General features: G+C 33.4%; 3 protein-coding genes and 1 non-coding gene across 4 annotated transcripts; all 4 read left to right on the plus strand.

The window, feature by feature from the left end:
* The first annotated feature begins 3,479 nt into the window (after positions 1–3,479).
* On the plus strand, positions 3,480–10,011 carry LOC125865018 (transmembrane 9 superfamily member 1). Its single transcript, XM_049545171.1, has 12 exons — positions 3,480–3,703; positions 6,081–6,267; positions 6,348–6,452; positions 6,840–6,857; positions 6,941–7,035; positions 7,114–7,266; positions 7,407–7,541; positions 7,672–7,838; positions 8,061–8,155; positions 8,482–8,855; positions 9,305–9,578; positions 9,700–10,011. The coding sequence occupies exons 1-12, from the start codon at positions 3,608–3,610 to the stop codon at positions 9,765–9,767; spliced, it is 1,767 nt and encodes a 588-aa protein (XP_049401128.1). The 5' UTR covers positions 3,480–3,607; the 3' UTR covers positions 9,768–10,011.
* Positions 10,012–10,544: 533 nt separating this feature from the next.
* Positions 10,545–11,175, plus strand: LOC125865027 (ferredoxin-like). The gene has a single exon (XM_049545181.1). The coding sequence runs from the start codon at positions 10,588–10,590 to the stop codon at positions 10,996–10,998; it is 411 nt and encodes a 136-aa protein (XP_049401138.1). The 5' UTR covers positions 10,545–10,587; the 3' UTR covers positions 10,999–11,175.
* Positions 11,176–15,738: 4,563 nt separating this feature from the next.
* Positions 15,739–21,805, plus strand: LOC125853717 (phospholipase D delta-like). Its single transcript, XM_049533448.1, has 11 exons — positions 15,739–15,847; positions 16,326–17,306; positions 17,444–17,560; positions 17,812–18,006; positions 18,312–18,575; positions 18,673–18,741; positions 18,872–19,019; positions 19,522–19,670; positions 19,959–20,129; positions 20,755–20,952; positions 21,267–21,805. Exons 2-11 carry the CDS (start codon positions 16,341–16,343, stop codon positions 21,558–21,560), a joined length of 2,571 nt encoding a protein of 856 aa, XP_049389405.1. The 5' UTR covers positions 15,739–15,847; positions 16,326–16,340; the 3' UTR covers positions 21,561–21,805.
* Positions 21,806–22,193: 388 nt separating this feature from the next.
* Positions 22,194–22,267, plus strand: TRNAR-UCG (transfer RNA arginine (anticodon UCG)). Its single transcript has one exon. It is a non-coding gene; the product is annotated as a tRNA-Arg (tRNA).
* The last annotated feature ends 564 nt before the right edge of the window (positions 22,268–22,831 follow it).

Genomic DNA, 22,831 nt, shown 5'->3' on the forward strand with positions numbered 1-22,831 from the left:
AGTTTTATAACATTAAGCTAATCATTATTGTAGTCATCATTTAAAAAAATAATATATGATAATGATATAACTATTCAAAAGATAACTCCTTTAATGTGGAAAATTTAAGATAAATTGATTTTGCTTTAAATAGTTATAAATTAAATACATATTAATCACATATGCACATTTATTATAGTAGAACTATAAAAAAAATTATTTCATATGTACATCTTAATTATAATATCATAAAGAAAAATATTCTATGTATATGAACTTACTACACATATATTATTGGGAGAATTAAACGAGAGAATTTAAAGTTGTTTTTGCAATAATTAAGAGAAGTTAAAGAAATAGTATCTTTTTTTTAGTTTTAATATAATTAATGTGATAAGAGGAGAAATTGATTTGACTTTTGAGTTTTTATAATATGAAACTAGGAAATTTTTTTTCATTTCTTTCATTAAATAATTTGTTTATTAATTAACAGTTTTAAAAATACTAAAAAGATGATTTATTTATTTAATTATTCTGTGACCAATTTTTAATATGATAAATCATATCATATATTTTTAGGGGCAACAATATGTAATAACTATGAGAATGTGTCATGGGTAATATTATATCTTTCAATTGTGACAAAAATTTAAAATATTAATTAGAAATTGATAAACAAGTATACACAAAAATAAAATTGTATAACTTTTCATTTTCATTCATTCGCATAACAATAGTAAGAAGAAGAGCAACGTTGAATGAGAAATAAAATGATAATTTAGCTTTCTAATATGTTGGTTAGTAGAGTTTCATAATTCAATTTTCGCTGAACAAAAAGAAAATTATATATCTAATCAAAATAAAATAAAAAACAATAGAATAATTTTAATTGAAATCAAAACAATACATGAATGAATCTTCAAAATATTTGAAACCATTCAAACTTTTGAACTAATATATGACCATCTCTCTTAATGAACTCTTTCAAGATCATTAAGTTTCCTTCTTCATTTTGATGAATTTGTACCAAACTAATGTGAACATCTATGTGATGAATCTTGAAGAATATATCCATGATCTATATGATGGATTTTTAATAAATATATCTATGATCTTTATCAAAATGAAGACCATATTGTGACATTATTAAGTATGTGTTTGATGAAAAGATGAAGAATTTTTTTTAAAAATAAAGATGAAAAAACTATACTAATAAAAAGAAGGAATGAGAAAGTGAAAATGAAAATGAAAAGGAACATTCAACATGTCCATATATAATTGTTATTCATAGATTATGTAAATCATAATAATAGTTAGAAAGGAATTGAAGAGGCGTGTTATTTAAGTGGGGAATGTAAATAGATGGAGGTTAACAAATTATTTAATGAAAAGAAATGAAGAAAAAAAGGCAAAAAAGATAAATAGGAATGAATATCATAGAGATGTGCCACATCACATTATCTATGTTTCTTCTTTATATATATATGATTTGTAAGATATTTTGATGTCTTATTTTTATGAACTATAATTTGCTTATTTGGTAGAGTGTATAAGAAATGATTTTTTAAAATTGTTTTTACAGCATATAAATTTTTTATATTTATGAAAAAAAAATACAAGTTAATAAATTTTATAATACAAATTCAACTAAAATTTTAATTTAATATTAATTAAATTTCACATTATAATTTCAAATTGCTCCGATAAGCTGAATATAGCTGGAGAATACCTCTTTCTTCCTCTCAAGCTGACAAAATCATCCAAAATAATGGTCAAATATATGTTATCGTAACTTGAAATTATTGAGATCTATTTTATCCTTTATATCACATATCAATGATGCACCGCGTTTGCTTGTGTCATTTTACTGATATTTTGTTTGCTCATCCTTCCTTTCTTAATATGTTGTTTTTTTAGACAAATACAGATTTTCAATACAAACATTCAAACATTAATATAATTATTGATAGTCAAATTATAATAATAATATCTAAAACTGATGAACTTAATATAATTATTGATAGTCAACCTAAACTCGTGAACTACAAGGACAAACAACTAAAGATAGAGATAAGAATGAAGATAAGAAGTTTAGATTTTTGAAAGATGATGAAAGGAACAAACAATATAATTCAAAATCGCAAATGACAATTATTTAAACTTTACTCAACCTGAATTCCAAGCAAAACTAATATTAAGTTGTCTAATTCTTAAATCTCTTTGTGATTTAACCTCAAGCCCAACAATTTGATCAGTTGTGTAACACAACTTGAAATAGTGGTCCATTACACCGTAAAATAGTCAAAGCAATGCAAATTGTCTTGCTTGTCCCAAACTCTACCTTACATTTTAGATCTATTACACAATTTTTAAAAGTTATGACTACATAAAAGGTGTACACTAAAATAAACATCATTAGCTAATCGTCATTTGAGAGTAAGACTTTTCTCATTGTATTTAAGATCTATAACCTTTAATGTAACTGAATATATACAACGTTCATCATAATCCAAACATTTCAATCGAATAAAGAAAAGGCTCACGAAAAAATGAAATCATTGACTAAGGTCCCCATGAGCATTTTTCCATAATTTGCATACATCGTGGGAGTTCTTTTCAAGATATATTTTACATAAGAAGTAAGGATTTTATCTTGAGAAGATGGTATAATCTACCCTAGACCTTGTTCACATTTGAATTCTGGGAAAATGGGCACTAGAATATGTAGAGCATCCCTAAACTAGGGGCATGGGAAAAAGGCAACATAGTGAAAGACTTGTCTTAAAAAACATCTTGACTAAAATTGATTAATTTTCATGAATTTTATACGTATTAAAAATAGTCGATATACATGTAAGTTCAAAAATAAAAATATATATCAGTGAATATATCATAAATTACAGTTAAAGAATGAATATAACAAATGAATAAAGAATTATTTTACGTAACAAGTAAAGATTTTATCTCGAGAAGATGTATAATCTAACTAGACCTTGTTCACATTTGAATTGTGGGAAAATGGGCACTAGAATATATAGAGCATCCCTATACTAGGGGATTGGGAAAAAGACAACATGGTGATAGACTTGTCTTAAAAAACATCTTGACTAAAATTGATTAATTTTACATGTATTAAAAGTAGTTGACATGCATGTAAGCTCAAAAATAAAATATATGTCGATGAATGTATCTTAAATTACGGTTAAAATATGAAAATAACAAATAAATAAATAATTCTTTAAATTAAAGCGCGTATAATTCACTTTCTTCCAAACTTCTTGTTGTGCTATTTTTGGTACATGAGTCCATTTTCTTAGTGCTATTTTTGGTCATTATAGTAGAACTGATTCTTCTTTTTTTTTAAAAAAATTTAATATTTTTTTTTTTAAAAATATCCTTAAAATGGAGTATTTTATTGTAGATTTTCTATTTATTTAGGAAAATATTAAGAAAGCTGATACTTTACTACTTAATAAATAAACAGCTTTCTAATACGGTGCTGCTGCTCCCCTTCTTGAGTCTGTTGAAATCAGATCATCATCTATATAGCCCGTTCACGACTTTGGGTCGGATCCCCCGTTTCATTCTGCCAATATCTCACGCGCCACTCCTATCGTCGCCGGCGATTATGATGCGGCCCACCGTCCGATCACTAACATTGCTCTCCTTCCTCGCCGCCTTGCTCCTCGTCTCGCCGGCGCTTGCTTCCGAGTCTGATCACAAGGTAAAATGTTCGATTCCAAGAACGCGAAAAACCCTAATTTCGGTTGGCTTTCTTGATTTTTAAGCTATACGCATTCTTTTTCTTTCTTTCTCGGTGGAAACATCCCTATGTTGTTCAGATCTATTGGCGAATCAAATTGCGAAGATCTTGATTGTGCATTGCTTCCGTTATACCGAAAATTTTCCGGGTTTTAGTAGATTTGATTCGAAGTGATGAGATTAATTACCGTTTTGTTAATGCAAAGTAATGGTTTGACTTTAGATCTCCAAAAACTTTTGCGCCTGATCTCAAATTTGTCATATATATGTGTTTCATTTGCTAATTGTGTTTCGTAAGTGTAACGCTTGTTATGTGTAATGATTATGTTGTAATAGCCGAGTAAAGGTACTGACATGTCCTTAAGAATGTGCCTTGGTGGCTGTTCTGAGGAGGATTTGATCACGGTGGTTACCTTCTGCAGATGACATGTAACTGCACTGGTTAAGATTTGGAGTGAGGTTATTTTTATTAATTTCATTCATTAAAGACAGAACCGAGGTTAATTTTCTATGTGTTCCTTTACCAGTTAAGTTTGAGTAGTGAATTGGTTGCAGCACCTCCTTCATCCTATACATTGTTTAATGTCTGTTATAAAGACTGAGTTGTGAATTCGCATGGTGGTGGGACTCAACTTATTAGGATGAAATGATCAAGGAAGGGTCAAAAAGGTGACTCCTTCTAGTTCAGATTAGATAATTTCAATATGTTGCTGATAAGATGCATTAGGAGCAACTAGACAAGTGGGACTCCATTGTTGGTGACACCTTCGGATGGAGAGATCAACTATCAAATAAGGAAATAAATTTGATGCCTTCTAGTTTAGATTAAACGGCTTTATTGTATTGCTGATCAGATGATGGAAGGAGTGAATTGATGAGACAGGTGTGCTGCTGTTTTATAAAAAACTAATTAGTGGACCTGGTGGAGTTGAGTATCTAGTAGGTCATTGAAGTGGATTTGCAGTGGCGCCAGAGTCTTGCAGTTGAAAATGGTGAAACCTTAGTTGATGGTGCATGTACTGTAAAACTTGTTTATTGACTGGTCTTCAGTCTTCACTGATTTTATCTTTTCATAACTATTTAACTTCTGAGTGAGGTTTGTTCTAATAAGCTCTATCACGGATATTCTTGTACGGGTCTATAGTTTAGGTTGAGAGCCTTTTCTCTGCGTGCCAACTATAGTTCTGCATGACTTGCACTGTAAGAGGCTTTTATTGTACTTTCACTTAAAGCTAAGAACATTCTATTATATTCTTGTGTTTGCTTCTTGTAAATTCTGATTCCTACTGAATGATGTTTATAATTTTTGAATTGCAATTGAAGTATGTTGGATTAGATGTCTTTTGGTTTCTTTTCTATAATCCTACAATGGACAGGCAGGGTGATATTTATTTAGCGCCGACAAAATCAAACTGCATGTTGATAATCCATCCCCTCAACCCATCCAACCTATTATGGTTTTATAATAGCAATCCGCTTTAAATTGCAGTGTTTATGGGTTAAGTATGGGTTTACTGCGATTTTAAAATGGTTTCGACCTTTTCTTTTTGAGGATAAAAATGGTTTCAACCTTCTCGACCTAAATTTGGCTTAGGAAGTGCATTGCAAAGATTTGCTCAGAGGTCGTACGTGTCTGTTTGAAATGACATCTTGCTCTTTGTTTTTTCTTTACATCTAGTTTCTGGCTCAGGGATTTATTCAGGTGATGCTTGCTCAATCTTCGCATAAGCCAATTGACAGGGCTTAAAGCCTTTATCAATTTTTCTGGAATTCTGCTCTAGATCATCTTCTTCCTTTCTCAAAAAGTGTGTTGATTTAGATCTAATTGATCTTATCTCATTAAAAACAAGGAGCTAGAGGTTTGTGCATGATATACTTGTTCCTTTTTCCGAGGTGAGGGTCTAGGATTTTCTATGGAGGCGTATTTATAGTTCGTTTGACACTTCCACTCTAATGAGATCTAGCACTTAGTGATACGTAATGGACCGATGTGGTTAAGGGCATCTTATATTAGGGTATCTTTTCTCGTTTGTGCCTTGCCTGGTGGTGTTTGGTTAAGATGTTAATCCTATACCTTTCCTTTTTCTTGTATATAAAGCAATGCAAGTTTGTCTGTTTCTTTGCTCTACATTCTGCTCACTTCTGCAAAATATGGGACTATAAAATCTACTAGAGAGGAGAATATTAAATCTCCTGTTTGTTTCCTGTGAATTTCTGGGAAGTATTAAAATATGCATAATTAAGTGGATGCATTACTGCATTATGCTTGTGGTTTTGTTTCTTACCCAGGACTTCGTTTATGCAAAATTTTTTTTTGACTTCTATGCTTTGTCCTACAGTATCAATCAGATGACCCAGTTACCTTATGGGTAAATAAAGTTGGGCCCTACAATAACCCACAGGAAACATACAACTATTACAGCCTTCCGTTTTGTCATGCATCTGGTTCTCACAAATGGGGTGGCCTTGGTGAAGTTTTGGGTGGAAACGAGCTTATTGATAGTCAGATTGACATAAAGTTTCAAAGTATGTGGATCTCCTTCAGTGTTGCTCCTCGTTATTCTTGTTTGATTTAAGGTTTACATGGACTCTTTGTTGTTTGATAGAAAACGTTGACAAGGGTAGCATTTGTGAGCTTGAGCTTGATGAAGCGAAGGTCAAGCAATTTAAGGATGCTATTGAAAACAATTATTGGTTTGAATTCTTCATTGGTATGTTACAAACTTTATTCTTTGGTATATTTTTATGATATGAAGATTCCCTGCAAAAACATTGAGTGCATTTTGTTCGTCAGAAACCTACTCTTGCAATGCTGATTAACATTATCTTATTGAAGATACCTTTTGGAATCTATTTATGTTATTTTATTAAATGTACACTCTTATTTATTGTTTTATTGCCACATTCCTGTTGACCTTATTTTGATTTGGCTGTGTTGATTTAAACCTAATTCTGGTTCAGCGCTGAACTTTTTTTTCGCTTTTTCCATTTTCAGATGTTCTGCCTTCTGTTGTTTTGTTTAGATTCTTTTGAATTCTGTTGATTTTTTGTCTTGACCTTTACCTTCTTTTGTTTCCGGATTGTTGAATGTTTTTCAGATGACCTGCCGATGTGGGGTATGTACTCTCTCTCTGCCTTAATTTTTCTTGTCAAAAATGAAAAAAAAGGCGGTATCATTTGTGCTTTGTCTGTGTTATAGGTTTTGTTGGTGAGCAACATCCTGACAGAAACAGTGATAACAAGCATGTACTTTACACACATAAGAACATACATATCAAATACAATAAGGACCAGGTTTGTGATTTGATCATCTCATCCAAATTTGGTGGATAAGTCTACATGCTCATCTTTCCCATGTTTTGGTTCTTGCAGATCATTCATGTCAATATCTCTCAAGAGGGCCCAAAGCCTTTGGAGGCGGGGAGAACCTTGGACATGACATATTCTGTCAAATGGGAGCCAACCAATATCAGTTTTGCTCGTCGCTTTGAAGTTTACTTGGATTATCCATTTTTTGAGCATCAGGTGGAGAACTGGAGATCACTTGGATAACATTGTTTTCTTAATTTTATTCATCTGCTCCAATGATTGGCATTTAATTAGCACCATGAGATTCAATTTTTCTTTTTTATGTGTTGTTTGTAATTGTGTTATGCACTGTGCAGATTCATTGGTTCTCCATCTTTAATTCCTTCATGATGGTCATCTTTCTTACTGGTCTGGTGTCTATGATATTGATGCGGACGCTAAGGAATGATTATGCCAAATATGCTCGGGAAGATGATGACCTGGAGACTCTGGTAACAACTTTGTGCTTTAAACAACATTCTGTTTAGATAAGATTCAAGTTCGAGGCTTATCCATTCCATTTTAAAAAAATAATTGCAACTTTGAGGCTGCTTTTCTTAATCATTATGTTTTTTGTCTCAGGAAAGAGATGTGAGTGAAGAGTCTGGTTGGAAACTTGTTCATGGAGATGTGTTTCGGACTCCCCTTAACCTAGTGTTACTTTCTGCTCTTGTTGGTACTGGGGCACAACTGGCATTGCTTGTCCTCCTTGTCATACTGTTGGCAATTGTGGGGATGTTGTATGTTGGGTATGTTGGATCCTTGATTGATACCTTTGAACTGTAGTTGTTGGCTATCTATTTAGGAATAGAGTATAGAGGCTATTCGTGATGGATCTGTCTGGTACTTCTAGTTTCATGGTTAGGATTGCAATAACATTACTGGTTGCTATTAGTATTTGTTCGAGTACTATGTTTCCTTGCTACTCTGTAATATATCTAATTTAAATAGTATGTGTGCATTCTTTTCAGGAGAGGATCCATTGTTACAACTTTTATTGTATGTTATGCTTTGACATCATTCATTTCGGGCTATGTTAGTGGTGCAATGTACTCACGGAATGGTGGTATGTTTCCTTTCGTATCTATATCTATCCTTATTAAGGGACTAATATTTTATTGGACCCCTTTCCCCCCTCTTCCTTTTGGCACTTCTATTTCATCTAAGGAGGTAGTTCAAGCTGGGATCTTTTGTCTTATCATTTATTGATGTGTAATGTGGGACATATTGCTAGTGGCTCCTGTTTTGGGGTACCTGCCACTGTGCATGGTTTTTATTTCTGTGTTCTTCAGTTTAATCGGCAGAACTTTGGAATGACAACACATTTTTTCTCTTGCTTCCTTTTTTTTTTTTTCAAGTGCAATAGTCATACTGTTTTTCTTCTTATTGCAGGGAAAAGCTGGATCAAGTCGATGATTCTAACAGCATCACTCTTTCCATTTATGTGCTTTGGAATTGGCTTCGTTCTGAACACAATCGCCATATTTTATGGGTCTCTAGCAGCAATTCCCTTTGGCACAATGGTGGTTGTCTTCGTCATCTGGGCATTCATTTCCTTCCCCTTGGCTCTTCTGGGTACAGTTGTTGGAAGAAACTGGAGTGGTGCTCCAAACAATCCGTGCCGTGTCAAGACCATTCCTCGCCCTATACCTGTGAAAAAGTGGTACTTGACACCATCTGTAATCTCCTTGATGGGTGGTCTGCTACCATTTGGCAGCATATTTATCGAGATGTATTTCGTCTTCACATCCTTCTGGAATTACAAGGTAAACTATAAACCCATGTGAGGCTTGTGTACCACTCACTATAAGTGATTTTGAATAATAAGAAGGTTAAACTTCAACGGATTCAGGGAGAAACAATTTGATTCTGTCCATAGCTTGGACCTTGCTGCAAATAAGTATGAGCATGAAACGACCTCCAACTGATTCAGGATGCTGACCTAGTGGGTCCATCTTGATGCCCTTTTCCTCGTGAACAAGTTAGATTGTGTAAATTTGAATGAACTCCTATGAATAGAATGTCTTATCTTTTGCTAGCATGCACTGCCTGCATGATTAGTCGTACTTTAAAAAAAATAATCAAATTGATATGGAATATATGAAAGAACCCCTTATTGTTAGGTAGGAGGATATTATAGTTTACTTCTCAACTAAGCAGCTGCTGGACAAAAATAGATTTCATTGCTAATTTATCCAAGTTATGGTTTTTGCAGGTGTACTATGTTTACGGGTTCATGCTTTTGGTGTTCCTGATACTCATTGTTGTTACTGTCTGTGTGACCATCGTGGGCACATATTTCCTGCTAAATGCTGAGAATTATCATTGGCAGTGGACTTCATTCTTCTCAGCATTCTCTACAGCTGTCTATGTCTACCTGTACTCAGTATATTACTACTATGTGAAAACTAAGATGTCAGGGTTCTTCCAGACCAGCTTCTATTTTGGATATACACTGATGTTTTGTCTTGGCTTAGGAATTCTCTGCGGTGAGTATGAGTACCAGTTGGACCATTTCTGCCATATTGAGTCTATTGCTCGTGTGTAATTTCAATTGGTATTTCATCTTGCTTCATGTTAGTTCTAATCAGCCTTGTCATTTAAACTTAGGTGCTGTTGGATTTTTGGGCTCACATCTGTTCGTGAGGAGGATCTATAGGAACATCAAATGTGACTGATGTTTCAACAAAGAAGAGTAGGACTGACACTGCTATATTTGCTTGGTATCTAGCAGTAAGGTCAAGAACAACCTCAAGAACCATGCATCTTTGTGGGATTCAATTTGGTTTAATGATGGTAGGTAACTCTGCTTGTATTCTGGGGAGCCCTGAAAATTTTCCATATTCCTTGGGCTGTAAAAGAAATCTCCTATTTTCATTTGTACTTAAATTAGAATGGAGACTTTGGATGATTCAAGGCTAGCATGGTAAGAGTTACAGCTGTGATGTAGTTATATCTCCAATACTATACGACGCAGATGCAAAAAACATTGCTACTTAATTTTTGTTTATTCTTTATGCCCAGACAAGTTGTTGAACAATTTACGATAACGATTTGGGATTCCACACATTGCAAGCAGAGAGACCAGTTTTCCATTCTCCTCATTTGTAATTGCATTTCTCTTGACCAAATAACCCTTTACTGCCCCGTTAGCTACTATAGTTGTCTTTCATTTTCGTTTTCGGTTGGGTGGACTATTACTATTCCTCCTACGCCATCAAAGAGCAGTGTTTTGCTGGGAATAGAAACAAAATCAATTCATAAAAAAAGTTGTGGATGCCCGCCCGCCCATCAAGACCTTCAGCCATCTAGATTGGACAGACATTTCTAGAGTCTACTAACTGACAAAATGTCCAGACTCTGAATTGATAGGAATAGTCTTCTGTGCCGTATTATGCGGACACGTGGACGATTAGCCTAAACAAATCATTTCCACAAGCTCCCAATTTAAATGCTCATTAGTGAAGTGAGATCCAGCCAAGCATAAGAAAGATAAAAATGGCTAGTATTTCAGGCACCATGATCAATACCTCCTTCATGCCAAGAAAACCAATTGAGACATTTCCAGCTCTCCTTGGGGTTAAATATGCAAATGGTGGCAAAATCACTTGTATGGCTACATACAAAGTGAAACTTATTACACCTTCAGGAGCAGTAGAATTTGATTGTCCAGATGATGTGTACATTCTTGATCAAGCTGAGGAAGAAGGACATGAACTTCCTTATTCATGCAGGGCGGGTTCTTGCTCATCTTGTGCTGGTAAAATTGTATCTGGAAGTGTTGATCAATCTGATGGAAACTTTCTTGAAGATGAACAAATAAGTAGTGGATATGTGTTAACTTGTGTTGCCTATCCACAGTCTGATGTTACCATTGAAACTCACAAAGAGGAACAACTCACAAGCTAAACTAAATTTGGAGAAATTTTATGTTTATAATGTGGTCAAGTTTATAGTATATGTGAGTGTAATTTTCTTCCATTATAATGTGAGTGTAATTGTCTGCTTTGTAATATTGTTATTCTGGGTGTACTTGTTTGTTGTTCATTCGACAGAATTTGGCTGGGTAAAAAAGGCTCGTTTTTATTAAATGTTCCACAAATGTTTTTCTGAATCATTTAAATATTTTACATTAATGTTTATTTTTATGTATTCATTTGGTAAAATTGATCTATTGATCACTTATTAATATAAATGGCAAGTTTAAAGCTCTATCACTACTAAATAAATATTGTGCCTATGTTCAACATGTTCTTTACTTGCATCTAGATATGCAACCAAATAAGTCATCATTTCTTCAAATCTGTTCAACATCCATATTGAACAATTATTTTCTTACCTTTAACGCAAAACATCTACCATTATTATTTTCTACTCTCTAACAAAAAATAAAAGATGTTTTCTATCATCAAACATAGAAAATAAGTTAGAAACCAACTTGTTTTCTTTCATACCAAACATTTTCTAAAAAATGTTTTTCAGTTTTATCAGACGCAAATATTTTTCAAATCAATTTATTTTTTTCAAAGTTGAAGAAAATGACTTACCTCTAAAATAAATTTAAAAAATAAGAAAAATATTTTCAAAAACTCTCCTCTAACCTCAAATTACAACCTTTTATTTACTCAGTATCCAAGCTCCCTCTTCAAAAAAAATAAAATAAATGAAACCACCATCATTAGCCTGCCCTCGTATCCAAGCTCCCCCTTCAAAAAAATAAAATAAATTAAACGATCGAATCTTATTCCGGTTGATTTGAACTTGTTTTTTTCATATCAAAACACGTAACTATTTTGTTCCGGTTGATTTGAACTTGTTCTCTTCATATCAAACACATTCTAACCTGTTTTTTCATATCAAACACTTAGAACAAATAGTGCAGTAGCAATAAATGCAAGAATATTTACTTTCATAATCTCATCATTTTTTTACTTCTCAATAACTCGGGATTTAATTACATAGAGATGATAAATCTTTGGCATGTTTTTTACGTTGACTTGGATACTATTTTCAATTTTTAGAAAAAGACTTTGGAATATAAGATTTCGTAGAAAATATTATTTCTCCATTTTTATCTTTAAAAAATAGTGTAATTTTTATAATTTGAAGTTTGAAAAAGTTGAACTAATTTTTTAAGACAAATTTAAAGAATAATGTGATCTTATATCGTATACTGCATTCTTACTTGGTAGGTTAAAAAAATAAATTAAATTAGTTTAAATACTTACCAGTTTTACGAACTATTACAAATACATCCATTAGCTAATTGAATCCTTTTAACAAAAAATAATTGTACATTAAATGCTTCAATATCTTGATATAGGGAGGTTTAGTTCAATCTATTCACCTTAATATGACTAAAGTAAAGCGCAGCTGATCGTCTTTGCCTATAAAAAATAACTAAGGATCAAGTTGACAAAAGAGAGTCCGCTGGAACTACGGACAAGGATATTTTACTCAATTCCCTTCTTACTATTTTGAAAAGCGGAATAAAATGAAATTCCTCCTCTAGTAATCTTCTTAGAAGATTATAATACTCGTTTCGATAGATCCTTCACTAAAAAAAAAACATATTAAAGCAAATAAAAGTTGTTATTAGATAGACTGCATTCCATTTAAAGTATACAAAGAAGAATGAAAGACAGCTAAAACTTTAGATTCGTCGTAATCTGACAACACAATATCTACCTTCCCCGAAGTAAAATTATACCGATAGAAACTTTTCTTTTCTGGTAATAAAAAGTACAACTCGAGATCATTGACAGAGAGAATTTCAATTGGTTCATCTTCCTCTTTCAAGTTTTTCATCTTGACGGACCGTTTTTCTTCAATCCATTTATTCGTTTTATAATCGTCTAACACCAAGACATGAAGCTCATCGTTTACTATTTTACCAAACGAGACCTTTTCGTTCCATTCTATATAATTATCAAAGCCCAATTTTGAAGTAAAATTACCTCTAGGTAAAGTTGCAGTAGTAATGTAGATCTCATTTTCCATGTCCAATATATCAATCTTTATAGCAGCGGTTTGATTGATTATTCCCCAAATGCAATAAGCAACTTCAGATGTAACAAAAACGTGACAATTTGTCACATTCTCCACGTTTTGACAGGTTGGTAGTTCCAGGAGTCTCCACAAACAACTACTTTCATTCCCAATGGTGAGAATTTCACAACCCAAATTTTGAGAATTTTCGTCTTTATAAATGGAAAGAATCTTGAAAACTTGCTTAGATGGGAGAAAATCAAGGGCCATGAGCAAACTAGGATTGTTTTGTGGGTTGGGAAGTTGAACAAGTTGGCCAATTTCAGGATTCCTTATACGATATAGTCTCGAATTATTATTATTATTAACTATACTTTGCTCCAAAAGTAATCCTTTGCATCCATCTAAGACGACAAATTCATCATTTTCAGACTTGTTGTAAATCAACAAGGATGAATTTTCAGAATGAAGGAAAATAAAGTGATGATCAAGAATTATGGAATTCCAATCTTTTCTTACACTTTTGAATCTCAACAATGCTTTAACTGGCAAACAACTCAAGATTTGTTCTATTATTGCCTCCGGAAGATCAGAATTATTGGTTACTGAAACTAATTTCTTTTTTCGTCTACGCTCATATACTTTCATGATTGAAGGATGAAATATTTTAACAAGAAGAAGGTGGATTCAACTGAAAGCCGTACACATAGTATAAATGGATTTATGAATCTATAATATAGGTTAAGAGATCGAGAGTGACAACTTTTCAATGATTTAGCGGGTCGGATTAAATGGGTCGGATCATTAAATGGTTTAAATGGATATATATTTGGTTTTTAAAATTTTGGTTAAAAATAAAAATTTCATGTCAGTAAATTTTAGTGAAAAAAATAATTAAATATGTTGAGTGACTTTCTGCGCAAAGAAGCATAGTTGAGTGACTTTTGAGTTGAGAATGAAAGTTGAGTGACTTTCTGTGAAAAAAATTGATAGTTGAGTAACCATCAAAGTTATTAACTCAGTTTTTCATCTTGACAATCCGTTTTTCTTCGATCCATTTATTTGTCTTATAATCATCTAACACCAAGACATGAACGAGACCTTTTCGTTCCATTGTATATAATTATCAAATCCCAACTTTGAAGTAAAATTACCTCTAGGTAAAGTTGCAGTAGTAATGTAGATCTCGTTCTCCAAATCCAATATATCAATCTTTACAGCAGCGGTTTGATTGATTATTCCCCAAATGGCAATAAGTAACTTGAGATGTAACAAAAAGGTAACAACTTGTCAAAATCTATTTGACTAGAGAATAGTTTACGTATTTAATTAGGTGTCATTAATATAACAAAATAAAACCCTAATCAATCTTGAAGTTATACTACTTTCAATAAAATAGGACTTTCTTGTTGGTATTGCCTTTGGACGCAAACAATTAGTAAAAGATTTCTTTGTTCCGCCTTATGTAACCAGATTAGGAGGAGGGTCAAACTAATTAATTTTTTGTTTTAATTCGAATATACATTTTTTTTTTTATGAAAAATAACATAAAGTAAAACAGAGAGAGAGGGAATACATTTCTCAAAGTTGAAAAATTAAGAAATTATAATTAATGTAGTGAAACTTAGGACATGAAGTCATGAACTAATCGTATCAGTATTATGGAATTAGTTAACTTTCAGGTTTGTTACCTATTTTTAGAATTAATTTAGGGCTGTCAAAATTAGCGCAAAAACAAATGATCTATTGAATTCGTCCAGATTTTTATAGGTGAGGTTAAAGTAAATTAAAATTGGGCTAAATTTGAAGTAATTTAAGCATGATCCATTTTAAAATGATTGTCAGCTTAGCGCAATTTTATCGTTTGTGAATTTTGCTCAAATATTTTTCATTGTACTCACTAGGATTGGCTCTCGAATCCCCGATCAGGTCAAGTCTTGGGTCCCGGGTCAGGTTCATGGCTCAAGTCTCGGGTCCAAGGTAGGGTCGGTCTCAAATCAAGCCTCGTGTCCCGAGTTAGGGTTAGGGTCGGGGCTTGGGTTGGCGGGTCAGGGTACAATGATGTGCAATACTCTAAATCAAAATACCATCTTAGAGCCCGTTTGACATTGCTGCTAAAAACTGTTTATTTTTAGAAACATTTTTTAAAAAATAACTTTTTAGAAAAGTGCTTTTGAAAATAATAATAATTTGTATTTGACTAATTCATTTGAAAAGTGTTTTTTATAAGCATATTGTGTTTGACTAATCTTTTTTAAAAAGTACTTTTGAGAGGCAAATTACAATTAAGGATAATTATTAATGTAATTTTAACATTACAATTATTTTATAGAGAGAAACTAATTTAAACATCTATTAAAAAAATGAGTTAAATTTTTATTTTTATTAAATTAAAATATTCATATTCAAATTTTAAATCAATATTGAAATCTTTACTAGTATATTGCATGTATTTTTTCTTTTTAAAAAAAGTTTCTCCTGAATATTATTAGAAACAGGTACAATGATACTTATTATTATTTTTTCACTATTAAAAAAAAAAACTTCAAGCAGATCCACTAGTGAAGAATTCGTGTCAATTTACCCGCCAATTCCGATGTATGACAGTTGAGTTTTTCTTTTTGGGATGTACACTGACAAACATTTCGCTTATTGGCCACCATTTTCTGTCTGATGCCATTAATGCATGAAAACAGAGGTCTCAATTGCAAAATGTGAATCTGCATTATGATCATTCAATATATCCACAGGCAGATCTAGCGCGGATTGTGTGAGTTCAACTGAATCCATTACTTTCATTTAGAATCGGTGAATTTTTTTTATATAAAATTTATACATATAATAAGATTACACTTATTTTGAATCCACCAGAATTAGATCCTGAATTCAACTAAAGAATATATGTATGCATCTGATGTTGCATGGTGTGGTGTGTACATAGTTTTTTCTTATTAGCGACCTTTTTTGTGTTTAATTTGTTGCATCTCTTAAGTCTCAGGAAAAGAATAAAATTTGATTTCTAATAATTCAGTGCATATTTTGCCAACAAACATCAGGGGAAGTGGGTCTTCCATTCATGTAGGAGGCACTTGATTTCCATAACTGTGACACAATTGATCGTTTTTTCAAGCTATTCAATGAAAAATGTGTATCTGATATACTAGCAATCGCGAATATAAATCCAGGCATTTTCTGAATCGAGGGTCTATCGAATACAACCTTCTCATGGTTATTTAATATTTTTACAGTTAGAAGTAAGGAAAATGATACATTCAGTTGATAATTGGCTGCAAAGGCAGGCAAGTGCCCCTGTGGCAGGAGTACCTGGTATGCCCTTAAGATCTAGTGACAATGTTCATGATTTAACTGGAAATGCAGTACTTCTGCATGGAGAATTGGACTTGTGTATTATAGAGGCATGCTCACTTCCAAATCTTGACGCGAAATGTCTTCCCATGTTTTCTTGGAAAAGCAAGGACAGCACCAACGCATCAGGATTGGTAGATACTAGTGATCCCTATGTATCTGTGTGTCTAGCTGGGGCAAGTATAGCTCGAACAGCGGTGATTCCAAATGATGAAAATCCGACATGGAATGAACGTCTGTGTATACCAGTTGCTCACGCTGTAGACAAAGTAGAGTTTATTGTCAAGGATAATGATAAAGTAGGTGCTGAACTGATAGGAATAGTGGCGATACCTTCTAGTAAAATTGCTGAAGGTAATCGAATAAATGGTTGGTTCCCGATTTGTGGATCCTCCGGTGCTCCCTTGGAAACTGATGCTCAACTGCATCTGTCAATCCATTATACGCCAGCAACAGAGAACCCTTTGTATAAAAATGGTGTTGGTAATGAGGCTGATCAAAAGGGAGTGCCGCACACTTATTTTCCTCTACGAAAAGGAGGAGATGTTACACTTTATCAAGACGCTCATGCGCCTGATGAAACACTTCCTGAAATCCTATTAGATAATGGCAAGGTCTTTAAGCATAATAAATGTTGGGAAGACATATGCCATGCCATGTTGGAAGCACAACATCTAATATATATTGTTGGTTGGTCCGTCTATCATCTTGTTAGAATCATAAGAGAACCTACAAGGCCAGTGCCTTCTTCTGGGTGGCTAGAGCTGGGGGAGATGCTAAAGTACAAGTCACAAGAAGGCGTTCGTGTGATATTGCTGATTTGGGATGATAAAACTTCGAATGATGATTTATTCCTCAAGACGGTAATATAACTGAGTAGTTAGTTAATGATTTGTTTCTTGAGTATCCTTTTGTAGTCTTGTTTAGATGGTATCACAACTTAGAACTCGATCGTAAGTTTCTAAATGTTGGTCATATTGTTCTGTGAATTTGAATGCAGGAAGGTGTAATGCAAACTCATGATGAAGAGACCAAAAAGTTCTTTAAACACTCAAGTGTCCACTGTATTCTTTGTCCTCGTTCTGCTAGCAGTAAGCTTAGCATTTTCAAGCAGCAGGTACCTTTTTTGTATTTTACTATTGAATAGCTGGCAAGATGAATTCTTGTGTCCATGATTTCTGTTAAAAAAAATTCTTGTATTTTGAACAGAGATCTAAGTTTATTCACTTCAGACAGAAATTCAGCTGGAGAACTGTTTGGAAAGCTTTTTATTTTGTTTATACTGGTGATTTTTGTTTATGTGCAACTGCTTGGAAATCATCATCTGTATCATTTTCTTCTTGATCAAATGAAAACCTTTTACTGCAGGTTGTTGGAAACATTTTTACACATCATCAGAAATGTGTGATTGTTGACACACAAGCAGCTGGCAATGATAGAAAGATTACTGCTTTTGTTGGAGGCCTAGATTTATGTGACGGACGATATGATACTCCTGAACACAGACTGTTTAGTGATCTTGAGACCGTCTTTGAAAATGATGTTCACAATCCCACATTCACAGTAAGGCATCTCGTTGAAGCTTTCCAACTGAGGTTTTTGTTTGACAGTATATATGACATATACCATGTTTATGGATTATCCAAGCAACTTAACAACTAAGATAACTTTTTCTTCATGTTAATTATGAGAGAATAGGTGAAAATGAACATTGCTATAACCATTGTCAAAGGTATATTTCCCATGCTACTAAGATTCTCATGAGGGCAATAAGTTTGTTAACAGTAATTTTTATTTCTTTCATATGAATGTCTACTGTATCTTTTCATTCACTAGTATTGTCTCAGAGACTTATACGATATGTACAGAGTAGCTCAGGTGGACCAAGAGAACCATGGCATGATTTACACAGCAAGATCGAGGGTCCTGCTGCTTATGATGTTTTGACAAACTTTGAGCAGAGATATAGAAAGGCTATAAAATGGATTAGAATAAAAAAATGCAAACCAGGGTTAGATTCATTACTTAAGTTAGAGAGGATTCCATCAATCCACATGCCTGCTGCTGGACCGGATGGTGACCAAGTAGTTCATGTCACAAAGGAAGAAGATCTGGAAAATTGGCATGTTCAGGTACTAGACATGTTTCTCCGATCCTGTATATGTTGTGTTCTTCTGTTATCTTAAATGTTTAAGTTTCACTATAATTACTTCCTATAACGGTTTCCAGGTTTTCCGATCAATAGATTCAGGGTCTGTTAAAGGGTTTCCGAAAGACGCTAAAGAAGCAAGAGCTCAGGTAGCACTAAGTTTTATAAAGACCAGTGTTCTATCTGCAACTAGTTTCAATGTTATTGTGGGTAGGTGCTTTGTCTGAAATCAAGTCAGCATGTCAAGATGAATGCCTAATTTTGACTGTTCAATAACAGAATCTTGTCAGTGGAAAGAACTTGAGGATAGACAGAAGCATACACCTGGCTTACGTGAAAGCAATTCGATCTGCTCAGCATTTCATTTACGTAGAGAATCAGTATTTTCTTGGTTCTTCATATTGCTGGCCGTCCTACCGAAATGCAGGTATATATTGTTCTATCTCGAATTCAACGTTCATCCTTGAATCTTATAGAGGTAGTCTAAGGTTTGCCTAGCAAAAGAATACTCTTATACACAGAAAACTTGCTTATGATATAGTTGGTGATTTTAGGGGTATTATCCGATGCAACCTGCTAAGGTTCAAACCTCATCATTCATTTTTCTAATTTGTAACTTCTGTATCCTAGTAAGGCATAAACATGTCCAGATTTTCCTTATAAATATTCAGATTTCAAATTGATAATGGAAGGACATAAAGCTTGATTCACACACAAGGTTCCTATAGGTATAGAAAAACAGGTGTCTTTTGTACAAAACCATATCTTTTTGTAGGTTTTCTACTTGTACACGTATGTGTTTTGCCCTTCTTTTAATTCTATCTATAAGAAAATGATACAAATGAATGAGCATTTTGAGCTATTTAACAAGAAAATCTGACATGCTCACTGAAAATGAATTATGTTTGTGTATTGTATGTAATTATCAGGTGCGAATAACCTTGTCCCTATGGAAATTGCTTTGAAAATTGCCAGCAAAATAGCAGCAAGTGAACCGTTTGCTGCATACATAGTGATTCCAATGTGGCCTGAAGGTATCCCAACCAGTAACGCCGTGCAGGAAATTCTCTTTTGGCAGGTCTGAATTTAGTACAATGCTTATTTATCTTAGAGGTCCTTATGTTGATTCCTCACATAAATAAGAACTACAAAGTAACCTATCACATGAGAAGTTTGAGCTCAATATCTGTCTAGGTTCTCCAATGATATTGCAAAACTCAAGTATTCAAATGCGGTTAAACTTAAGTAGTCAGCTAAGAGAACCATGATTTTCACTTTTACTCCTACTTAACTCCAGCTAGTCTTATCTTGAATTTGTAGTTTTTAGTAACATCTAATTCTTGGATATGGATTGGAATTATGGCAGGGTCAAACAATGTCTATGATGTACAAAATTATCGCACAGGCACTTGAAAATGCAGGCATATCTCAATTTTTCCATCCTCAGGATTACTTGAACTTCTACTGCCTTGGTAACAGAGAAGCAAAAAAGCGCGGAGGTGACGGAGACAATCCAACTCCCCAGGAACACACACATGTAAGTTGCATGTTGATTTTCTGGGACTGGGATTTTTGCTGATGACCAGATTATGTAGTATGTTTTCCTAAACATTTATTTGTTGGTTGGTTCTAAATAGGTTTGTATGTCATTGAAATAACTGCATTTAATAGATTTTGGGACCAAATAAGAGGACCAGTGAAGGTGGTGAAGCTCAAATACCAAGTTCATATGGGGTGGGGTGGATGAAATTGCTAGTTTTCTTTATTTTCTACTGAAGTAAAAGAAGCAACAAAACAATGGAATGAAGAAGAATGAAACAGGAGGCTAATTTTGGATAACGTTAGATTCGTCACAGCAAAAAAAAAACATTGAATTTGGTGTGAAATTCCCAACACTAAAGTGAATGGTGTGGGGGCATGAGCTTGATTGAGGCCATCTTTAATACGGAGGTGATACGATGTGCCAACAAACATGTGTTTTGCTCAATCAGCCTTTGCTACACATGTTAGGACTATTGTGTTGTCCTCCAAAATGAGTGAATGCAATAATTGTGACATAAGAGTTATTTTGAAGACCTGTTATGGCCTAAAGTGAGCTGTGTTGCCCCTCTTTTTTACACTTTCCCCAAATAATTCTCTTTTCTTTTCTACAACCTATGCAGGAACTAGCTCAAAAGTTCCGCAGATTTATGATTTATGTACACTCCAAAGGAATGATAGTAGATGATGAATATGTATTGCTGGGTTCTGCAAATATCAACCAAAGATCTTTGAGTGGTTCAAGGGATACTGAAATTGCTATGGGAGCTTATCAACCACATTACACATGGGCCAAAAAGGAGGCTCATCCACATGGCCAGGTATGAATTAGATTTATTTCTTACCGTTTATCCTCCTCTATGAAGGCAGTAAGTGAAAAGTCATCGCATTGAACTGTGATCATTCGTTGTGAAAAAACTCCGAACTACTCTGTAGCTCATAAAGTAGTTGAAACTTTTCGAACCAGTAACATGTTCAATATTAGTAAAATCACTGTCACAGTTTGTTTTGTCAAGATGAGTGAGTCATTTTGAAAGCAATTGAGTTATTATTTGAGTTGAGCATGAACATATTTAGGGGTTTGCGGATATACAACCTTACAATCCATGGAAGTGAGTTTTTTTGTTGCATTCAGGTCTATGGTTATCGGATGTCTCTGTGGGCTGAACATCTTGGTAGAGTTGAAGAGGGCTTCATGGATCCACAGACTATCGAATGTGTTAGACGTGTTAACAAGATAGCTAGACGCAACTGGCAAGCATTTGTAGCAGATGAATATAAACCAATGAAAGGGCATTTGATGCAATATCCAGTTCATGTAAGTAAAAATGGAGAAGTCACAGCACTGCCTGGATTTGAGTGTTTCCCTGATGTTGGAGGTAAGATTCTTGGGGCACCAACCAATCTCCCCGACGCCCTTACCACGTAACAACTCACATAGTAGCACAACTGGAAATGCATATATATATATTGTGCATCTGAAGTTCCAACTACTGCTGAAGCAATAGTCCATTATATGTTTCTCTGCCAGGCTGATGATTAGAGATGTATAAGGCTCCATCTCCTCTATGATGGAAAATGTTGTTTTACATAGGATTTACTCATTCTTTTGTATTAGTACATTTTTGACAATTTTATGAACACTACTCAAGTTATTCATCAAGTAACTGAAATTAATATAGTACTACCACCATTTCTTTTTTTGAACTATTTGTATGCATTCTTGAAGTTATGAAATGGAGGAAGAATATAGTCTTCTTTAATGATAAGTACAATAACATTACTGACCTGAAATAACAATAAAATAAATGCAATTTGATCATCAAAGTTCTTTAATTCCTATCAACTATTAAGGGAGTAAGGCATTAAAGTTGAAACAAAAGTTGTATATATGGAAAAAAATTGTTTTGGAATCAAAACAAAATATTTAACTAAAATTACTCAGTTCATTGTTCAGATGAGATCTGAAGACATACTACTAAAAAATGCTAGAAATAAAACCAAGATGAGGAAAGAACAAATAAATAGTATTCCTAAAATAGTCAAAAAGAAGTCACACAAAGACCGCATAGCGCAGTGGATTAGCGCGTCTGACTTCGGATCAGAAGGTCGTGGGTTCGACTCCCACTGTGGTCGCTATTTTTTTCTTACCTCAAAATTTCATTCATAACAAAATAAAAACTTTGGCTATGTATTGAATTTTGTCAGTCTAATAAAATTTCACAATTCACATGATCAATAAGTATTATCGACAACTCATAAATCATTTTTCATTTGCTATATATATAGCTATACAAAAAAAAGACATTTCAATTTTGTATGGAAATCAAATTCTCATCGAATAATAAGATGATAAAACTTATATTCTCTTTTCTTTAGCTTATAAGTTACTCAACAATCTTGTGTTTGCAAGAAAATTGACAACGAATTCTACATAAAACTTTATTCTTTCTTTACTATCTGCTTCATTTATTAGTACACTATTTTCATATTAGTTCGCTTAATGTTGTTATTGTCAATTTCTAATGATTATTCGATTCTTAGCATCCACAATAATTACATAATTTTGTTTTCATTATTAATGACAAATTTTTTATTTTTTATTTTTGAAAAAAAATACAAGAAATTATTTGTAGTAAGTAAGGTAAGTGAACTAAACAACTAGAGAAAGGTCAACACCTTTTCTAAATGTGGGGACAT

This window comes from Solanum stenotomum, chromosome 1 (genome assembly GCF_019186545.1).
Source record: "Solanum stenotomum isolate F172 chromosome 1, ASM1918654v1, whole genome shotgun sequence".
Lineage (NCBI taxonomy): Eukaryota > Viridiplantae > Streptophyta > Magnoliopsida > Solanales > Solanaceae > Solanum > Solanum stenotomum.

Excerpts from the sequence above, each read along its gene's own strand:
- LOC125865018 (XM_049545171.1), top strand. The coding sequence starts at position 3,608 with ATGATGCGGCCCACCGTCCGATCACTAACATTGCTCTCCTTCCTCGCC. Across the intron at positions 7,036-7,113 it reads TCAAATACAATAAGGACCAG|ATCATTCATGTCAATATCTC; the intron begins GTTTGTGATTTG and ends TGGTTCTTGCAG. Across the intron at positions 8,156-8,481 it reads AATGTACTCACGGAATGGTG|GGAAAAGCTGGATCAAGTCG; the intron begins GTATGTTTCCTT and ends TTCTTATTGCAG.
- LOC125865027 (XM_049545181.1), top strand. The coding sequence starts at position 10,588 with ATGGCTAGTATTTCAGGCACCATGATCAATACCTCCTTCATGCCAAGA.
- LOC125853717 (XM_049533448.1), top strand. The coding sequence starts at position 16,341 with ATGATACATTCAGTTGATAATTGGCTGCAAAGGCAGGCAAGTGCCCCT. Across the intron at positions 17,561-17,811 it reads TTAGCATTTTCAAGCAGCAG|GTTGTTGGAAACATTTTTAC; the intron begins GTACCTTTTTTG and ends CTTTTACTGCAG. Across the intron at positions 20,953-21,266 it reads AGGCTCATCCACATGGCCAG|GTCTATGGTTATCGGATGTC; the intron begins GTATGAATTAGA and ends TGTTGCATTCAG.